Source organism: Lepidochelys kempii, chromosome 2 (genome assembly GCF_965140285.1).
Source record: "Lepidochelys kempii isolate rLepKem1 chromosome 2, rLepKem1.hap1, whole genome shotgun sequence".
Lineage (NCBI taxonomy): Eukaryota > Metazoa > Chordata > Testudines > Cheloniidae > Lepidochelys > Lepidochelys kempii.
In genome coordinates, this window is record NC_136381.1 from 183,216,702 (window position 1) to 183,235,181 (window position 18,480).

Here is an 18,480-nt window from a genome sequence, read left to right on the forward strand (position 1 = left end):
GGCTTCTTTGACAATCCCACTTAGAAGTCTTAAGTGTTGCTGGTTTTATAAGTGCAGGGTTTTTATTTTATTAGAAATGGTTTACTTATTTTTAGTTCATTTTTGAGTTAAAAATGACAAAAGCACTCTGAGGACTTGTACTGCTGAGTTGTCAGCAATGTAACGCCAGCTTTGTTTTCCACTAACATGTGGGAAACAAAGCACCTGTGTGTATTCTATGCAGGCCAGCCTAATACCATGTTTGCAGCATGCTTCACAGAGGTTCATGATTTCTAATGACTTTGCTTATCCAAAGGTCACCATCTGGAACTAACTCATCTGACTTTTTATTCTGAAGGAACAGATTGAGTATATTTAGAAATGTTAGACTCTCCCTAGCATTCTTTGTGATGCTATGTTACAGCATCACACTGAATTTCAATAAGGCAAAATTCACTTGGATTAATCATAAAATGAGTAATAACCAGAAAATAATAATATGATAGTCTGCAATATCTTCTGACTTGTTAATGGGAAGTCAAGATAGGAAGAGTGACTCAATGTCAGTTATGTGGTTACTTTTCTTGAGTTATTCAGTTTTCTTTGCATCTACTGTAGCTGCTTAAAGTGTGTTTTCAAGAATTAAAATGGTGTAGTGTTAAAATTTTACATGTTATAAACTTTACAGGTGAGGTTTAAAGAACACTAAGTGAATGGCAATTCATATGTAAAAAACATAGTGGAGCAGACGAGTGTTCCATCTAATCCATTAGTCTCTCTGTTACTGTGACTGGTAACAGCTGCATCAGAGGAAAATACCAAAAACCCTTGTGGCCAATTATGGAATATCCTGCTCATTGGGACGTTTCTGTTTAAGCCCCTCAGAGACTTTTAGATTTTATTATTCCCTGCTGCTCAGCCTTGGACTTGACATCCTGGCCTGAGGCAAAGGATGTTGCTCACATCTCAAGCAGGAGTTGTCAGAGGAGAATCAAGGGACAATAAAGTAGAGTCCTATTTTATGGACCTGCCAGAGAGAGTGGTAATGGAGGGTAATTTTTTACCCTGGGGCTAACTCCTTTTAGTAAGAAGCCATCTTGAGGAAGAATGTGGTGGGCCCCCTGAATTCAGTGGTGATTGGAAAAGAGGAGCCTGTCAGTTTCTGAAGGGGGAGCTGGGAGGCTAGGCTAAGGCAGACGAAGGCTGTAGGCACAGGCCACAGTAGTTGCATTTTCACAACTGAGGGGAAGTCCCTGCCCTTTGTCTGATGGTCTATTGGCAAAAGCTGCCGCTGATCAGGGGAGGCACAAGGGGCAGGGACCTTAAAGCGCTGCCATGGTAGTGCTTTAATGTGGGCTGCGTACAGGCTGATACTGGCTCATTTCCACCCCTGCATCCATCTATCATGGTTTTCCATTTGTTTGGACACAGAACTAAAAGATTCTGTTATATATTTTGATAACCTTTGAGTTGTTCAATCAACGTGACCTCAGCAACACAAGGCTTGCCTTTGGGTCAGTACAGGCAAGAAAATGCAAAATTGTAAGCAGTGCAACACAAAGGCTAGTGTAAGATGGTAGAGTGATTTGTATTTGTGTATATGTGTGTGTGTGTGTGTTTATGTACTGTGTGTGCACACATTAATTTAACTTATTACACACACACAGCCATATTATATATTAATGTAAGGAGAAAGTAAACAGAAAAGCTCCCCAGCTTGGGGGTCTTTGACTGCTGGGTGCAGAACTTGATACTCCCCCTTCCCACCTCACAGGAAACTACTGTTTTAGCCCTTTTTCTGAGCTCTCATGCAAGGAGAGGGGAACACTGAAGTTTAACCCTTTATTCACTGAGAACTAGGTAGTGTCCCTCATCATCCTGTCCCAACTATGCATCTCTGCTTTTCATAAAATGTATTGCATGCCCAGCAGTTTTCATTGTTTCAGTGAGAGCTGCTGCATGTTCAACACTTCTGCTGATCAGGCCACTAATTTAGATGCCTAAATATAGACTTAAGCACCAAATTTTAGGCAAGAATTGAAAAATATCTTGGTGATACCTTTTATTTCTCCATTTAATTCTTATTTTGATCAGTTATAATAGGATTATCTCAGTGTTCAACATGGGGGGGGGGATGCTTTTCAGACTAGCACGAGGATATTTCTTTAAAATACCAAATCTGGAAAGAAATAGATATATTGTTTTTTATACTTTGAGTTTCCTGGATGCAGCAAAATTCCTCAGCTGATGACTGAAATCTCACTGTGAAACTGAAAGTTTCCTTTTGTCCACCTTTGTCAGTTGACATCTTCCTTGGGAATGTATTGTTTTCTCTGTTGTATACAGATCTCTGCTATTATCTTGAGAGCCTAAAGGATTAGTTGATGATGAAAACATGCAATTAATTCCTTACTCTCAGACTGCTGGGACCTCCAGCAAATGAAAATGTTTGTTCATTGACTTTAGTTAATGTAGTTCAGTTTTTCATCTCATGTGCAATTGGCTTTCAACCCACACTAGTGACCGCTTTCCTGTTTTTGTCATTGATGCAAATGGACTAAGCCATCTAATTTACAAAATAATCTGTTTTAGTACTAAATTACTCCAGTGTGTGCTAGATACATATTTGTGACACCCTGGGGAACAATTCAGACCAGTGGGGGGGGAGGGGGGGCTGTGTCATTCCTGCCCCGCTACTTGGGTGCCTTACAACAGCTTGCTGAAGTAGCTCCCACCTGGGCCGCTCACAAACAGCTTTTCAGCATTTGCTTATAGTGCAGGGTGACACCAACACACCCTCAGTCCTGGTTTTCCCCCCAGAAAATATGTTCTGTACTGCCCAGTCAGCTCCTCGACAGTACATATATTTTAAGTCCATTATTCCTTTAAGCTTATTATTTTAAATAGACTTACCCAGACAATTCAACTTAAAAACACTGGATTAAATAAAATAGTAGAACAAGTTTATTACAAAAAGAAATTGTAAGTGAGTACAAGTACTGAGGCATAAAAGTTAGAAAAGGTTACAAGAAAAATAAAGATAAAACTCTTACAAATGCCTAACTTAATAAACTATATTAGATTCAACCAAAATTTCTCAGCACATGCTTCCAGCAAGGTTACTGACCAAACTCTTCAGGTCGGGATCTTTTCTCCCAAAAGTTTCAATGGCTGTTTCCTTTTGTCTTCTCAGGCGTAGAGAATGCAATGGGCAGGGAGAGAGAGAGAGAGAGGAATGTCTTGGAGTGTTTGTCTCCCCCCTTTAAAAAACATTTCCAGCTGGAACTAGAGACAGTCAGCGTGGAAGGGTGTTCTCTGCTCTTTCTTTTTCACCTGTTTTGAGGTACCTTTGTTTTTCCTTGCTGCTTGATAACTCTGCTTACGGCTCAAATGCAAATCAAGGCATATATACACTTTTGTTCAAGACAGGCCTGTTAGACCAATTGGGTGCTACATGACTTTTGAACATCATACAGGGAAATCTTGTAACTTCACATACAATGTTGCCACACATTTTATCGGGACAGTACTGATCAGCAAATTGAGTTTTCAAATGATACCGTACAAGGATACCTTGAACAAAGATGAACACAATACTGTAGCGTGTGTAGGGGTGAATACTGGGGTGTATTCTGTCACAATATTGCTACCTGACTTTGCTCTGCTTTTGGGTCTTCCATTTAGTGCTGCAAGAGGTCAGGTCCATTGTCTTCTCTCTGAGTTCTAAAGAAGTCTTGCATTAGTGTATTGCTGCTGTTGGTTGTGGTCGTATTTGCAGTTGCACAAGTTTCCATGGTTTCTGTGCTTCTCCAAGCTTCCTTGTGAATGAGCATGCTCTTCTGCTATATTTTATGTCCATATTTGATGTAACTTCTTCCCCACATTGTCTGCACCGGGCATTGAGGCTTTCTGTTAGGCAGTTTGCTATCTCTGAGTCACCCAATGCTTCATACTGCTTCAGAGGTTTTGGACATTCTTCATCTAAGCAGGGTATATAAGTCTTTTGGATTTAGTGGCTGCTTTGTAGACTGCTTTGTAGATGCAAGTGTAGGCATTTTCTACAAGAGTATTATGTGGCAGGCACACTATATACTTCTCAGGCAGCTCTGAGTATTTTTTCCAGTCTGCTCTTCTGTATTTCCACCTCAGTCTAGGGACAGCGCTTGCTGTGGATCATCATTTCTATCCAAGTAAGAATAGGCAGGGGGTGGGGAGGGTGCTGACTGTGTGGGAGGTTTCGAAGAACTCTGCAGGAGGCTGATAACAGTTGGCTCCCTGCTGAAGTGACCCAACTGAGGTCAGGAGAGTAGCCCTGTTTCCACTGTTTGGAGAGAAAAAGGTGATTGACTGCCTAGAGGGAGGGAGGAGTGGGGGAGATAGATCATTTATAGACGTCTAGGAGAGCCAGTCCATTTTTATCATATTCTCTGTAGCCCAATGAAAAGTGGTGGCTGTTGAAGTCCACAACATGGAGGGATGTTGAAGTATTGGTAAAGGTAGGGCGTTCCAGGGTTCATCAGGAGGTTTTTAAACATTCACAACTTTAAATTGAGTGAGTCTTTTTTATAACGTCCCAGTGAGGCGAAGTACTTGGTAAGGTCTCCATATCATCAGTATCTGATTTCATATAAATGGATCTGTCATATTTCCATGAAGAATGTTGTAGCCTCTTATTGTCAACCAACTGGCAAGGAAAGAATCAATATGCGTTTCTTGGAGACAGATAATGTTGACTCTGTGACAAGCTGCAAAATCCTATATTACTGACTTTTATCAAGCGCTTTTCATCTGACAGCCCCTCAACACTGAGTTGAAAGATGGAAAGCGAAGAACCAGCAAGTACCACTTGAGTACTACTGTAACCAGGATCCAGATTGTCCAGATTTGATCTACTATTTGCTGAGCAAAGGGTACTCATACAATGAGGATGTAGCAGCATTGTGCTTGTATTTATTGAGCATATTTAATCACTTTAATTTTTCAGAGCAGAACTGTACTTTAAGGGCCTTTTTCTCCACTGCCTTGTGTCATCATTTGCACCTGTGAGGGTGTAAAATGCCACCAGCTCATACTATTTCCCCCTCGCTCTTGTGCTCGTGGTAGCATTTTATACTCATAGCACAGGTGTATACTCATAGCACTATGTTCAAGGCTGTAGAGATGCATGCTCTGAAAGTACAAGGTAGTATCCCTCTTTTAGCAAGGATTTTTCTCTCCAAGTGCCTGGAAGTGCTGCTGGCTGATAGAGTGCTGTGAAATTAACTCTACATATAGGCTGACCAGTGGTCAAAATTTTTCATTTTCAGTGTTCTGAGAAAAAAGTTAGAATTTTCCATAGAAAATTTTGACAAACCTTATTTTTTAAGTGGTCCACGGGGGGAAAAATATTCCATTTTCTGGCTAGCTCTACCCACAATGTCAGACTACAAATACACTTTAATTGGAGTCCTATTCCTAAAATTTCTTGCAATCCTTTTTGACAATGTTTTGTTTCATTTTTTGCCAACTGCAGGCATGACAGAGTGGAAAAATCTGCTTTTTTTCCTCTTGCTTTCATTCTTAAGTTAACAGCTGCATCTTGAACCACTTGAAATTCGTTGTCTCATGCAGTGATCATCCAGTGTATGAGGCTGTACAGTGGAAATGTTTCTTATTTACTGATGTCAGATTAGTGCATTCCCAAAGGCACACAAACAGCTGTTAGTGTGCTGTAACCTGATTGTGTTAAATAAATTTGAAGTAAACACCTGAAATTGTGAGGCTGAGCAATTATTTCAGAGCCCTACTCTCCTAGGGCCTGACTCAAATCTCCTGGAAGTGGAATGGAGTATTTCCATTGATTCTAATAAGAGTTGGACTAGGCACATTTACTATGGCAGTAATGCTAGAATGTTAGATAAAATCATCTCTCTTGCTTTCAGTCTCTGTGTGATTTGAGACCTCTTCCTGTTCATCACTACATTGTCCTGAAATGTCAGTAGATTTTTAGAATATTTACTAATAGACTGGTTTCAGAGTAACAGCCGTGTTAGTCTGTATTCGCAAAAAGAAAAGGAGTACTTGTGGCACCTTAGAGACTAACCAATTTATTTGAGCATGAGCTTGAAGTGAGCTGTAGCTCACGAAAGCTCATGCTCAAATAAATCGGTTAGTCTCTAAGGTGCCACAAGTACTCCTTTTCTTTTTACTAATAGACTGACTGTGTTTGGCTGTTATGCAGGTGTGAAGGGTGGGAGGGGGAAACTGTAAAGGACCCTCAACTCCCTGTGTAAAAAAGCCCGCCACACTTGCAGTCCCTATGCTCAGAGAAGCACACTCTGTTCTCTTTGTACTCTCCAAAGGGGCTTATGACACTGGGGATTAAAGAAGTGGAAGTAGTCCCCACCCTATAAAGGGCTGTACCAGTAGCATCTCCTTACGTATGCCTGGAGCTCTGGGAGGCTTTCTGCTCGTAGAATGTCTGTAATAGTCAGAATTGGTTAACACCTACCCCCTTTTTTTCAGGCAAGCCAGTAAATAAAATCTGACTCTGTCTGTGGGGAATGGATAAATTGGTACAAAATAAATTAATTGCTGTTATCCGGTTACACGTATCCTGGACTTGCTTCTCTGCTACTCTTCTATTGTGTGTTCCTAGTCTTTCAGTTCTGAAAACATTTTCATATTTGTCAGTGGAACACAGATGATGTGAAATCTTGTGCTTGTAGAGTCAGTGGATGTGCTTTCAAGGATGCACACTTAAGTTACCTGAGGGAGCAAGGCGTCTTCCACCGCAAATTAACTTTCTTTCAGGAATCTGACTGATCTACAGTTTAATTTCCTTTCATATGGAAACCATTGAATTTGTTAGCATATTTGACAGTTTTCTTCCAATGATTGAGCAGGTATAGCATGTGATGCGCATAAAGGCAGCTAAGCAGAGAGCCTGCACATATTTCCCCAGATACACTTAGAATTGGTTTTGAAAACATGAGACAGACTTTCACCATTTGTACATAGAGATAATAGTTGTCTGTTACAGGAGTATTTTGAAATGGAACCATGTCTACAAAGTGATTTGTGATCTTCAAAAGGAAAGCATTGAGGAAATGCAAAATATTATATAATGATTAAATCTATGAGAAATTAAATTAATGCTGTGCCTTTTCCATTTAAATACCTTAAGTTTTAATAAACTGAGCAGGCTTTTTAGTCCATAGAGGTGTGCATTATTCTGATATACATTTTTTTTAATCAGCAAAAATAACATGTGACATAGTTTCAACACTCACTTCTCCGTAAGTTAGTGGTGTCTCTGCTGACTCCTTTTCCTGTATTACACCACCCGCTTTAATGCTGGCTACAGTAGTGTCCATGCAGCTCATATATTGAATTGCTGAAATTATTGAATGGTACTGTACTCGAGCACAAAAGGAATCCTTGGAGAGCTAACAACGTTGGGTAGAGTTAGGTAGGGAACAAACTATTCTTTGATTCAGAGACCTGCGGGACCAGCTCACTTAGCTTTCCATGGATCATGTGCGTGGAATTTAAGTAGTGATGGGTGAACTTCAAAAGCTTTAGAGGTTCCGTTCAGATAAAGTTTCCATGGTTATCTGAAAGATATCAGCTGCTTTGGTCTCAATACTGGACTGAAAATTGCACAAGGAGCGATTTGTCTCATGAGATTTCATATGCTTCTGGTTGGATCAGAAATTCCACAAGAATAGCTTTTTTTAAAAAAATCATATTGTGGTTCTTCTGCTTATGGTCCTGGTTACTGAAAAATTGGCCAGTATGACCTAAAATAACTACTAATGATTATCTCTGTCTGCAGTATTGCCTTGTATTTTCCCCATACTTATTATTCTAGGAAATAACTTACTTAGTTCCAATACTAACTGTTAAAAGTTATGTAGTTATATCAAGCAGTTGGCAAGCTTTTAAGGAGAGGTGAATGAAAATGAGAAAAAGGGTGTTTTAACTTCAAAGAAAATTCTTTTCAAATTTTGCATGAATTGTGTCCTTATATGTGTATGTGTGAAGAGTTCTTGCTTTATTTAAAGCAGTGTGTCCATTTCTAATATTTTTGTGTTCTTGAAAAAGTGTTTTGTGGCTTTTGTTGGCATCTCATTTGTTAAATGGCAGTGTGGGGAAGATATGCAGTTGTCTTCATCTGTCAGTCTGAGTGAGTTATTACTACAAATTGGTATATTTTTTTTCTTTGAATTGTACTAGAGATTTTTGACAAAGAACTTTTGACAGCTTGATTGATGAGGAGGTATACTGCTGAAATTGCTACCTTTTTAAATAAAAAAAAGGAGATAATACGCTTGTCCAGTGAAGTTAAAAATTTGAGAACTGGCTTAATATTTAAACTGGCATACAATGCACATATATTTGAGTAGTCTATTTTAGTCTGAGAACAAACTATGGATATCATATATTTACTATTGCAATAATAACAAACTGAAAGGGTACAAAAAGAAAAGGAGTACTTGTGGCACCTTAGAGACCAACCAACTTAAATTTAAATAAATTGGTTAGTCTCTAAGGTGCCACAAGTACTCCTTTTCTTTTTGCGAATGCAGACTAACACGGCTGGTACTCTGAAACCTGAAAGGGTACAACTTCTGGACATTGTGATGAGTGGTTGCAAAACATAGTGCATTTGATATGAGGGACTCTGATTGGAACTGATATTTTGCTGCCCATTAAGACAGATGACCATAGATAGCAGGGGAATGTTAGCCCAATTTTCACTGTAATGAGAATAACTTATTGTACATTAACTGTCTATAGCAGCTCTTTGTGTCTTAAGGAAGAACCCAAATTGCTTTATAAACTACACAGGTAATACTAAAGCGAGCACTGATATTTAACCACCTCTGGGTAGAATGCAGACGTTAAGGAACAACTGCATATGTGCACAGCTTAGCACAAAAACTGTTTAGGATTGTAATTGAAGGCCTGCACAAGGGAAATTCTATGCGTGTTTGCACTAACAGTGTAAATACCATCTTGAAAGCCCTCTAATCACATGTCATCCATTAGAGACCAAAACAAGACCATGTGATCGAGGTATCCAGTCACATGGCACAAATACTACTGTGCAATATGAATAGCACTATAATGGAAGTGGTAGTCCCCGTGCCAACTTAATTGCGATCTATCCATAGGCAGTATTACACTGGTATAACCATTTGTTGAACAACAAATAGTTTTGTACAGTCTAAAGCCATGATCCTAAGCAGGTGTAAATTGATGTATTTGTCCTGTAGTCGGTAGGGCTACACTGACTTTCACCAGCTAAAGATCTGGTCCTAAAAGTCTGTTTGATAATTTGTGAATAGAAAAAGCGGCACTATGAATAGTTGGCCCTACACTAGTGTGGACCCATTTAGTGATATCCCCAAATCTTCTCCTCTTCTTCCTCACCTTGTGCAATGGTTCTGCCACTAAAAGACCTCTGCACCTGTTGGGGAGTGAGTAGAATGGATTTGAGATCAATAGAGGCTAAATTACTATAGGTGTATCTATGCTACTAATGTGGCCCTCCCTTACTGCTGTATTTGACATCTCACAATCTCAATGTAGTTATCCTCACAACAACGCTGTGAGGTAGGGAAGTGCTATTATCTCCATTATACAGATGTGGAACTGAGACAAAGAGAGGCTAAATGACTTTCCCAAGGTCATGTAGGAAACCCATGTCAGAACAGGGACTTGAAACCGAGTATCCCAAGTTCTCCGTTAGTGCCCTAACCACTGGACCAACTTTCCTTATAGAAGAAGATAGAAGTAGTAAAAAACAAAGTAGAATAAAAATCTGAGGGTGAAATCCTGGGAGTTTTGCCATTGACTTCAGGGCAAGGATTTCACACTCTAAATTGGAGTCCCTCAGCCATCATTCATAAATGTTACTTTTGTATAATGAAGTAAATATTACCTCATGATTTGCATATTAGGTTCTTGGAGGAGATTATCTGAAAACTACAAACCATTTGTGTGTGCATTACTCTTATTAATGTTAATGGAATAGATCCCAAAATGCCATATTTTCTTTTCTACATGAGCTGTAGCAATTTAGTAGTGTCATTCTGGGACTTTCCCCAGTTTGCTTGGAATTTATTGCTGTAGTGGTAGCATTAACTCTATTTTAAAAGGGTAGTTGGCTTTTTAATTGTAAATCCAGACATCATTCTTAGCTACAGTACGTTATGGTCCAATTTGCAAACATGGAAGCCTCAAATTAGGTGTCCAATTACTTGTTTCTGGTGTTCAAATGAGCATTCAGAATTTAGGGGCTAATTTTCAGAGTTATTGATCACACCATATGAAAATCGGACCCTCATTATGTTGAATTGCATCAGGCTTATGCTTGGTTTTAAAAATCAGCCGAGAGCACAACATAAAAAGGGGTAGGTTGTGGTTGAAGAAATAGACTTAAAGGTGACATGACCTTACATGTTACCACAGAAATACACGCAATCTCCTTGGGTGTGCATGGTGACTTACTTTCTTAGACCTTTAAAAGTCAACTTCTTTCCCACATTTGACTAACAAAGATGTACTTCCTCCTCAAGCATTTGTCAGGTTTTTGAGTTAGTGTTTAGGGCTTGTCTACACTGCCGCTTAGGTCAATGTAACTTACATTGCTCAGGGGTGTGAAAAAACCACCCCTCTGAGCAATGTAAATTACATCGACTTAAAGTGGTGTCTCCATTGCTATGTCAGCAGGAGATGGTCTCCCTCTGACACAGCTTCTGCCTCTCATTGAGGTGGAGTAATTACGTTGATGGGAGAGAGCTGTCCCATCGATGTAGCACGTCTGTTGAAGACGTACTACATCTGGGCTGCTGAATCGATGCACTGGCGCTGATGTCACATGGTAGTGAAGACAAGTCCTTAATAAAACAAACCCCAGAGCACTTCAAACACTCTGGAGAGGGAAATCCCTTCTTAGTTACAAAGGTTTCCTTTTCATAATGTTTCTAATGACACAAAGCTTCCAGTTCTTCAGTTCTCCAGAGTGTCTTTCAGGAAAAAATATGGGAAACAAGACTGGAATTTCCACTGTGAAAAACATGTGAGGGGGAAAACACCTCTGAGAATTTTATACACTATAAAAAACACAAAAAAAGGAGAGAACTCCTCTCCACTCCCTCTCTCCCATCCCTTTCCATTTTTCAGATGCAATCCTAACAAATCTGAGGTTGTTTCTACACACCCCCTCTTGGGCTGCTCTCATGAATGCTCATAAGGAGGAATAATTGATAGGCTTGCCGCAAAGTTCTCATTAAAAATCAGCATCAAGTTCCCCTGTGCTCATCACCTTGCTTTTATACATGTTCCTTTACTGAGAGAGATTGAAAATCAAATGGAAGGGATTATACAGTATAATTCATCATAATAGCACCATCTGCTGGCTAATTTGAGAATTATAGTTGCCCATAAACTCCATTGTAATCTTTCTGAGCATTTAGATAACAGGTGCTATCCCAGTTTTGATAAATGTAAAAAGACTTGAGAATAAGAGGGGAAACCTGAAATGAAACTGGATATTTTTTTGAAAAGATTTTGTTTCAACATACTGTGTCTTCATGGAAGTTTATGAAACCGCTTTCTTGTCACAATTAGTTTTTCTTGCATTTGATGCTGTAAGGGAAAGATTGTTCTCACTGGTATTTCCAGTCCGGCTTGGAAGCAGCATGGACCAGATATCCTCACAAAAGGACACCCTTCCTTGTATACCATCCTCACTTCTGCTCTGGCTCTGGAGGTGGAGTCTGATCTCCCCACTGAGAGCGGCCATTCAGGGGAAGGACATCTCCTGTCCCTCCCTAGCCTGGCCTGGATTAGCAGCTAGGAGCTCCTGGCTGAGGTGCGCTCAGCAGCATGGGGAGATTGGATTTCATGGGAGTCTTATTTCACAGTCAGCGACACGTTTTTCATGGCCGTGAAATTGGTACGGCCCTAGTTATAGGTTTTACATGTGGATATTGTCTAATGCTAATGAAAATACCAGTATGACCCACAAATTTTAATATAATATTTTTCTCTTTTCAGTTGCAAATGAGACAGGCAACAAAAATGCTCGACCACTTTCACGATTTGCTCGTAAGTAACCAATTTTTAACTCATTCACTTCTACACCTACTGTGTTGCATAGAAATGCATCTCTGGTAAATCTCATTAACTTCATATTGCCTGCCAGTCTTGGCACCCCAGCTTACATTACAACATAGAGTTCTGGAGCCTCAAAATTCCTGCAGACCTTGCAGGAAGTGTCTGTTACAAGAATGCAATGATATTGAATGGAATTCCTTCTTCAGAGCAGGGAGAATTTTAAAGCTCTAGGAATACCTTCCTGTTTCAAGTTGCTCTTTTGTTATAAAAACACAGATGTTCAATAATTGCCTGATCCAAAGTCCACTGAAGTCAATGGAAAGTCCTTTTGGCTTCAGCAGGCTTTGGATCAGGCCCTAAAATAGTATTGCAAGGATGCTTTTTAACCAAATCAGTAAATCTTTCAGCACCTCTTGCTATATATACACTCAGTTTGTGATACTAGAGGGAGTGTAAATTAAACAAAAGAAAACTTGAGTCAGATATGAATCCTAAACAGGGGCATCTCTTAGCTGTGGGAATAACTTCCTTGGGCTACGAGGAGAAGTCTAAACACATGGGTCTGACACTGACAGACAGCCAACCTGTGTATGATCCGTAACAATTTAACAAGAGGCACTAAAATGTAATCAAAATAACCTACTTGTATGTGAACTTCAAAGAGATATATTAGACCAGCAATCATTAACCCATTTATTTGTAGTAATAGAAATCAAGGGTGGAAGTCAAGTGTATTTGTCTGTGTTTACCTATATCTTGTTAGGAGTTTAACCATGTAACTGGATTAGCTTGTAGATGCTAATTCCCTTTCATATCTTAATTGCCTTATTATTCATGAGGATGGTTTAGTTAACCTTAAGATCAAAGATGTAAGATCCTGTAGGAAACTAATATTATCTGCATTGTCTTCAGCTTAACTTTCTGTGCTATAATAAAGTACTCTAATTGCCTTATGTGAATGAATGCACTAGTTTACCTGTGTATGTAGGAAATTGAAGATTAGCTTCAAAGCAGTGGTCCACCGTTGCCTGTTCTTCCTCAGGGGAAGGTCTTGCTGTGACAAGAGGCTTGTCAGGTTGCTACAGGGCTATAAAGGAAAGCCCCGGCCTGATCCTGCCATCTCAGTCTGCTTAAACTTTAACAGGGAAGGTTTAAGGCATAAGACTGAGGTCTCCAGGTTTACTCTGGATCACCTGGAATTCTCCTTGAAGAATCTGAACAGACTATATATACACACCTGGACTGTCTATTGGACTATAACCATTTAAATTGATTCCAGAAAGAGTTTTACAAATCAGCAGCCTCACCATCTGTACTATTAAACTGACCTAAGGACTTTACACATATTTGTATGTATATTGATCTTGTAACCAATTGCAACTTTCTTCTTTTTCCTTTTTATTATTAAACCTTTAGTTTTAGTTACTAAAGCATTGGCATCAGCGGGATTATTGTTTATGGTCTGAGACTCCTATTGATCTGGGGATAAGTGTCCAGTCCTTTAGGACTGGTGAACTTCCCGTATGGTGAATCAGGTTTTCAGGAATCCCTCACTATATTAGACTTGGCTGTCTAGATGGGAGTCAAGGGCTGGAATTCTTAAAGGAGACTGTATTTGATGTTTTTTTTTTTAACCCGTGCGGTATTACAGAAGCTGTTTTGTTACTGGCTAGATGAATCTAATTATAGAATAAACCACCAGTTTAGGGGATTGTCTCCCCCATCCCTTGCAGTCTGCTCTGCATATGGCATTCTCAGTGCGGTCCATCCAGGCACCCGGTCACAATGGGCCATTTAAAATTTGATGGGACAAAGCACTAGAAAGTAGGATGGAGATGATTAGATGGCCTAATAGGAATTTTCCATCTCCACTATGTATAATTTTATGATGCTGTGTGATTACTTGGCAGACGAAAGACTGCGGTCACTATTAAGAAGGTTCATTATTTGCCAACATTCAACACACGGTGGCGGGTACAATACTTAGCATAGGTAACACCTTCAGAAAACTGGTGTCTCACTGTGGGCAAAAATTTTTTCTTTTCAATATACAGCACACACACTGAATGTGTCAAACCTGCCTTTGCACCTGCAAATAGGCCCCAGAGAACACAAAGCTTAGGTGCCCATTTAAAAAATAAATACATCTTACTTTTAAGGTCATTCACATGTATGTTGGTTGAAAATTGATTTCCTCTTATTGAGCACATCAAAAGAAAATACATCTGTAGTGCAGTATTCCCACACAGTCACATGATGGCACTCTAAGCATATTGTACACTGTACAGATGAAACATGACTAAATCATATCAGATACAATGATTCAGAGAGACTGACTGCTATGTATGCAGAAAAGCGAACAGGCTAAACTGAAGTAAGAAAATAATAAATTGTACTGGCATGTCAGTTTGATTTAAGGTTTATTTTTCCCAAATTTGTAGGCAGCAGAGCCTTAAGTTAGGGGACTCCATCGATTAATCGTTGTTAGTCCATCGCTAAAATAGCAAATGGTGATGAAACTGCAAAGAAAAGCAGACGAAAAACATGAAAGTTTTTTGAATTTTTTCTCAAACTTCTTTTTTGTTCATTATAGTTGGTAAAAAGTGTGATCTGGGATTGTAGGTTACTATTCAAATATCACCGGAGGCTGAGTTTTTGGGTTGAGGGGATACCATTTACTTATGCTTCAATATTCTTTTATTAGTGGGGCCAGCATAAGTCATGACATGGGGCTGAGCTGGCATTTCAGTACAAAACTAGACCTTAATAATTACATAATTTACGAAGGCAAGGATGGTTGTCTATAAAGCATAGGCCTAAACCTCAGGAAATCTGGGTTCTGTTCCTGGTTCTGTCATAGTTTTGGATCCGTCAGGCCACATTTTTAGAGATGGTGTCCACTGAATTCAATACTGTTAGCCAACTCATGGCCTTCAGGTAAGTGCCATGCATAGGAGCCCCTGCTGCAATCAATGGTTTGCTGACCATGTGAAGTGAGTTAGTTCCCAAGGCCATTTGCTGGCTCGTGGAGAGTGATATTAATAAAACATAGACAGTAACTCAATTTAGTCCTTTTGGATGATAGTCATGGTGACATGAGATGGGGTTCACGTCGGTTAATTAAAGGGGTAAAGACCTTTTTTGGTAGGAGTTTGACCTTGTAACTTGGTAGCCAGGCTGCAGATATAATGACTCAATCAGTTTGGTGGTGATTACCCCTCATTAGGAGTAGTATAAGGCAGTAACTCCTATAAGGATGTGAAAAAAACCTAGAGCTAGAACTGTGTTGGCAAAAATAGAGAGATCCATCAGGCAGCAATTGTGTCAGTTGTTTGTCTGCTGCAGCCGCGGGGGACCCCAAATGTTTTAGGGAGGTAGCAATAACACTATAATTTACTCCACATTTCCTGACTGGTGCCATATTTTAAGTGAACACACACAGCAGTACAATACAAAAACAAATCTTATCTGAATGGTATAAAAAGCAAAGTGTTCAAGGACTGGTAATTGAGGAACACCTAAATGGTGTGGGATTGTTACAGATGGTCTCAAAGCAACAACTTTAGTTATATGTGGATTCAGGTTTTTATAGAGCTAGAGACCAGCTCTGAAGTGTGGACCTGTATCTGAAATTGCTAATATATTTGGGGGACCTAGGCTTTGAGTTCAGGACTGTTGCTATACATAATGGAGGAAAAACAAATAGGGCCATTGGCCACCTGCATCTGGCCAGAAAATTGTGCCCCATCCTGTTTAGACACAGGATCTGGCACTGATGATCTGCCTATTCATGGCCTTCAGAGCTGATTAGTTTGAAATAAAAGAGGAGTTAAATTGTATTTGTTCTACAGGCTCATGTTAGCCAATTTTATGTATTTTTAAATGCCAAGTTTCATTGTATAAAGAGATATTTAGCGATCAGCTACTATTGTGAAAGTTGCTACTACTCTTATCGCTGCAATAGCTGGCATCTCAGCATGCCATCTTTGTTATGAAGTAGTGTTGCACCATCAGGCTTTGAACAGTTGTGCTTGTGGCTATAGGGAGTTAAATCCATAAGGCTTACCGTTCAGTGTTTCAGACAGCTGAAAGATTCTGACAGATGTCTGACCATGAAGAGCCATAGGGGAAAACAATCCTTTGCTGTCTGCAGTTCACTTAAGCCTAATTGTTTATGTATAATGAATAGCCTGAACAGTCAATTAAGACGGGTGGACATGGCATTTCATCTCTCTAGTGAAGTGAATTAGATTTGTCTTAATGGTTGGCTTACTCCAACATGTAGATCTTGAAAGAAATTCATCAGACTTTTGAATTTCTAATCCTAGAGATAAACAGCAAGAGAGAGACTCCTACCATTGGGGGACAGGTTTGGAAATAAAGGAAACAATGTACAAAATGCAGTAAATAATTTTAGCACCTTTTCTTTCTCCTGTTTAAATGTTTCTGGTTTCAATAAGTTTTCTCCCTCATAATTCAGCTTTTCCTTCTTTTTGGAGCCATTGGTTAAACTGTTGTTTTCCATGTTCTACCAGATTACTATAAAAGTGATTTGTGATGAAATAAATCCAACGCTGAAATTTCTGCAGGCTGACGTAGGAGAGAAGGGACTGCAGGCCAAATAATAATATGATCCAAACTTTGTTCATGCAAACAGTTGGATTTTGAGACCTGCTAAACCCGGTACTAGAGATGGGTGATTTAGGGAGAGCACATAGTAGGCTAGGCAGGTTTGTGGGACAGTGTGATCTAGTGGATAGAGCACTGGACTGGGACTCGGGACACCTGGGTTTTATTCCAGGCTCTGCATCTGGCTTGAGGTGACTTTAGGCACAAATGGCAATTAGACACTTAATACCCTTTGAAAATTGAGGTAGTTAGAGGCCTAACCACCCAGGAACTCATTGTGCTAGGCGTTGTACAGGCACAGAACAAAAAGGCAGTCTCTGTCCAAAAGAGCTTATAATAGACGTAATTCTTTTTCCTCTTGAGAGGGTAGCATGGGATGGTCAGGATCTGAGACTTGGCTGAGGAAGAATATTCAGAGAGGAGAGGCCCCAAATTATTTTCTCAGCGGGTGTGTGCCACACATCCCTGATTCTGACTCTCCCTTCTCTCTTCCCTCCTCTCCCCACCCCCGAGCAGCCACGATTGCAGAAGCTGTTGCTCCAGCCTCAGCTAGATTATATTCTGGGAAGTTGTATGGGCTGCTGACTGAGAAACATGTGGGTCAGGGAGCTCTGCTGGGTAAACTGAAAAATCTGAGCCAAAGACTTAGGGGAGAGGGAGGAGGGAGGGTTGTTCTTCCTGTCAGGCTCGTATCTTCTGAATTAGTTGGCCACAGACAAAGCCTGTATATCACTTTTCCTGGGTGAAAACAGCATACATCTTTGATAAGACAAATAACGACAAAGCATAACTGTCAACCTCTGTATACAGGAACAGATGACATTAATATTAATGCTTGTCAAGGTTCCTTCCCCATTCTGAACTCTAGGGTACCAATGTGGGGACCTGCTTGAAAGACCCCCTAAGCTTATTCTTACCAGCTTAGCTTAAAAACTTCCTCAAAACTTTGGTACAAGGTGCAAACTTTGCCTTGTCCTTGAACCCTATGCTGCCACCACCAAGCATGTTAAACAAAGAACAGGGAAAGAGCCCACTTGGAGATGTCTTCCCCCCAAAATATCCCCCCAAGCCCTACACCTCCTTTCCTGGGGAAGGCTTGATAAAAATCCTCACCCATTTGCATAGGTGAACACAGACCCAAACCCTTGGATCTTAAGAACAATGAAAAAGCAATCAGGATCTTAAAAGAAGAATTTTAATTAAAGAAAAAGTAAAAGAATCACCTCTGTAAAATCAGGATGGTAAATACCTTACAGGGTAATCAGATTCAAAACATAGAGAATCCCTCTAGGCAAAACCTTAAGTTACAAAAAGACACAAAAACAGGAATATACATTCCATTCAGCACAGCTTATTTACCAGCCATTTAAACAAAAGGAAATTAATGCATTTCTAGCTAGGTTGCTTACTAACAAGTTCTAATACTCCATTCCTGTTCTGTTCCCGGCAAAAACCTCACAGTGACAGACAGACAGACCCTTTGTTCCCTCCCCCCCAGCTTTGAAAGTAACTTGTCTCCTCATTGGTCATTTTGGTCAGGTGCCAGCGAGGTTATCCTAGCTTCTTAACCCTTTACAGGTGAAAGGGTTTTGCCTCTGGCCAGGAGGGATTTTATAATTCTGTATACAGAAAGGAGATTACCCCTTCCCTTTATATTTATGGCAATGCTATATTTCCCTGTGACATTCTCTCAGGAGGTAGGGTGGCAAGATGTGCTTTATTCAATGTTTTACTGCCCACTTTATATATATTATAGTGACAGAC

The 18,480-nt window shown here is 39.9% G+C and overlaps 1 protein-coding gene across 2 annotated transcripts in view; it reads left to right on the forward strand.

Annotated features, from left to right (window-relative positions):
- PDE1C (phosphodiesterase 1C) overlaps window positions 1-18,480 on the forward strand; it is a 419,371-nt gene that overhangs the window by 39,529 nt on the left and 361,362 nt on the right. The window contains exon 2 of one of the 2 annotated variants that reach the window (XM_073332967.2): window positions 12,028-12,078. In XM_073332967.2, coding sequence (XP_073189068.1) covers window positions 12,028-12,078 — 51 coding nt within the window. Of the gene's footprint in view, window positions 1-12,027; window positions 12,079-18,480 lie in introns of those variants that run through there. The other variant, XM_078851714.1, reaches the window with a different exon arrangement.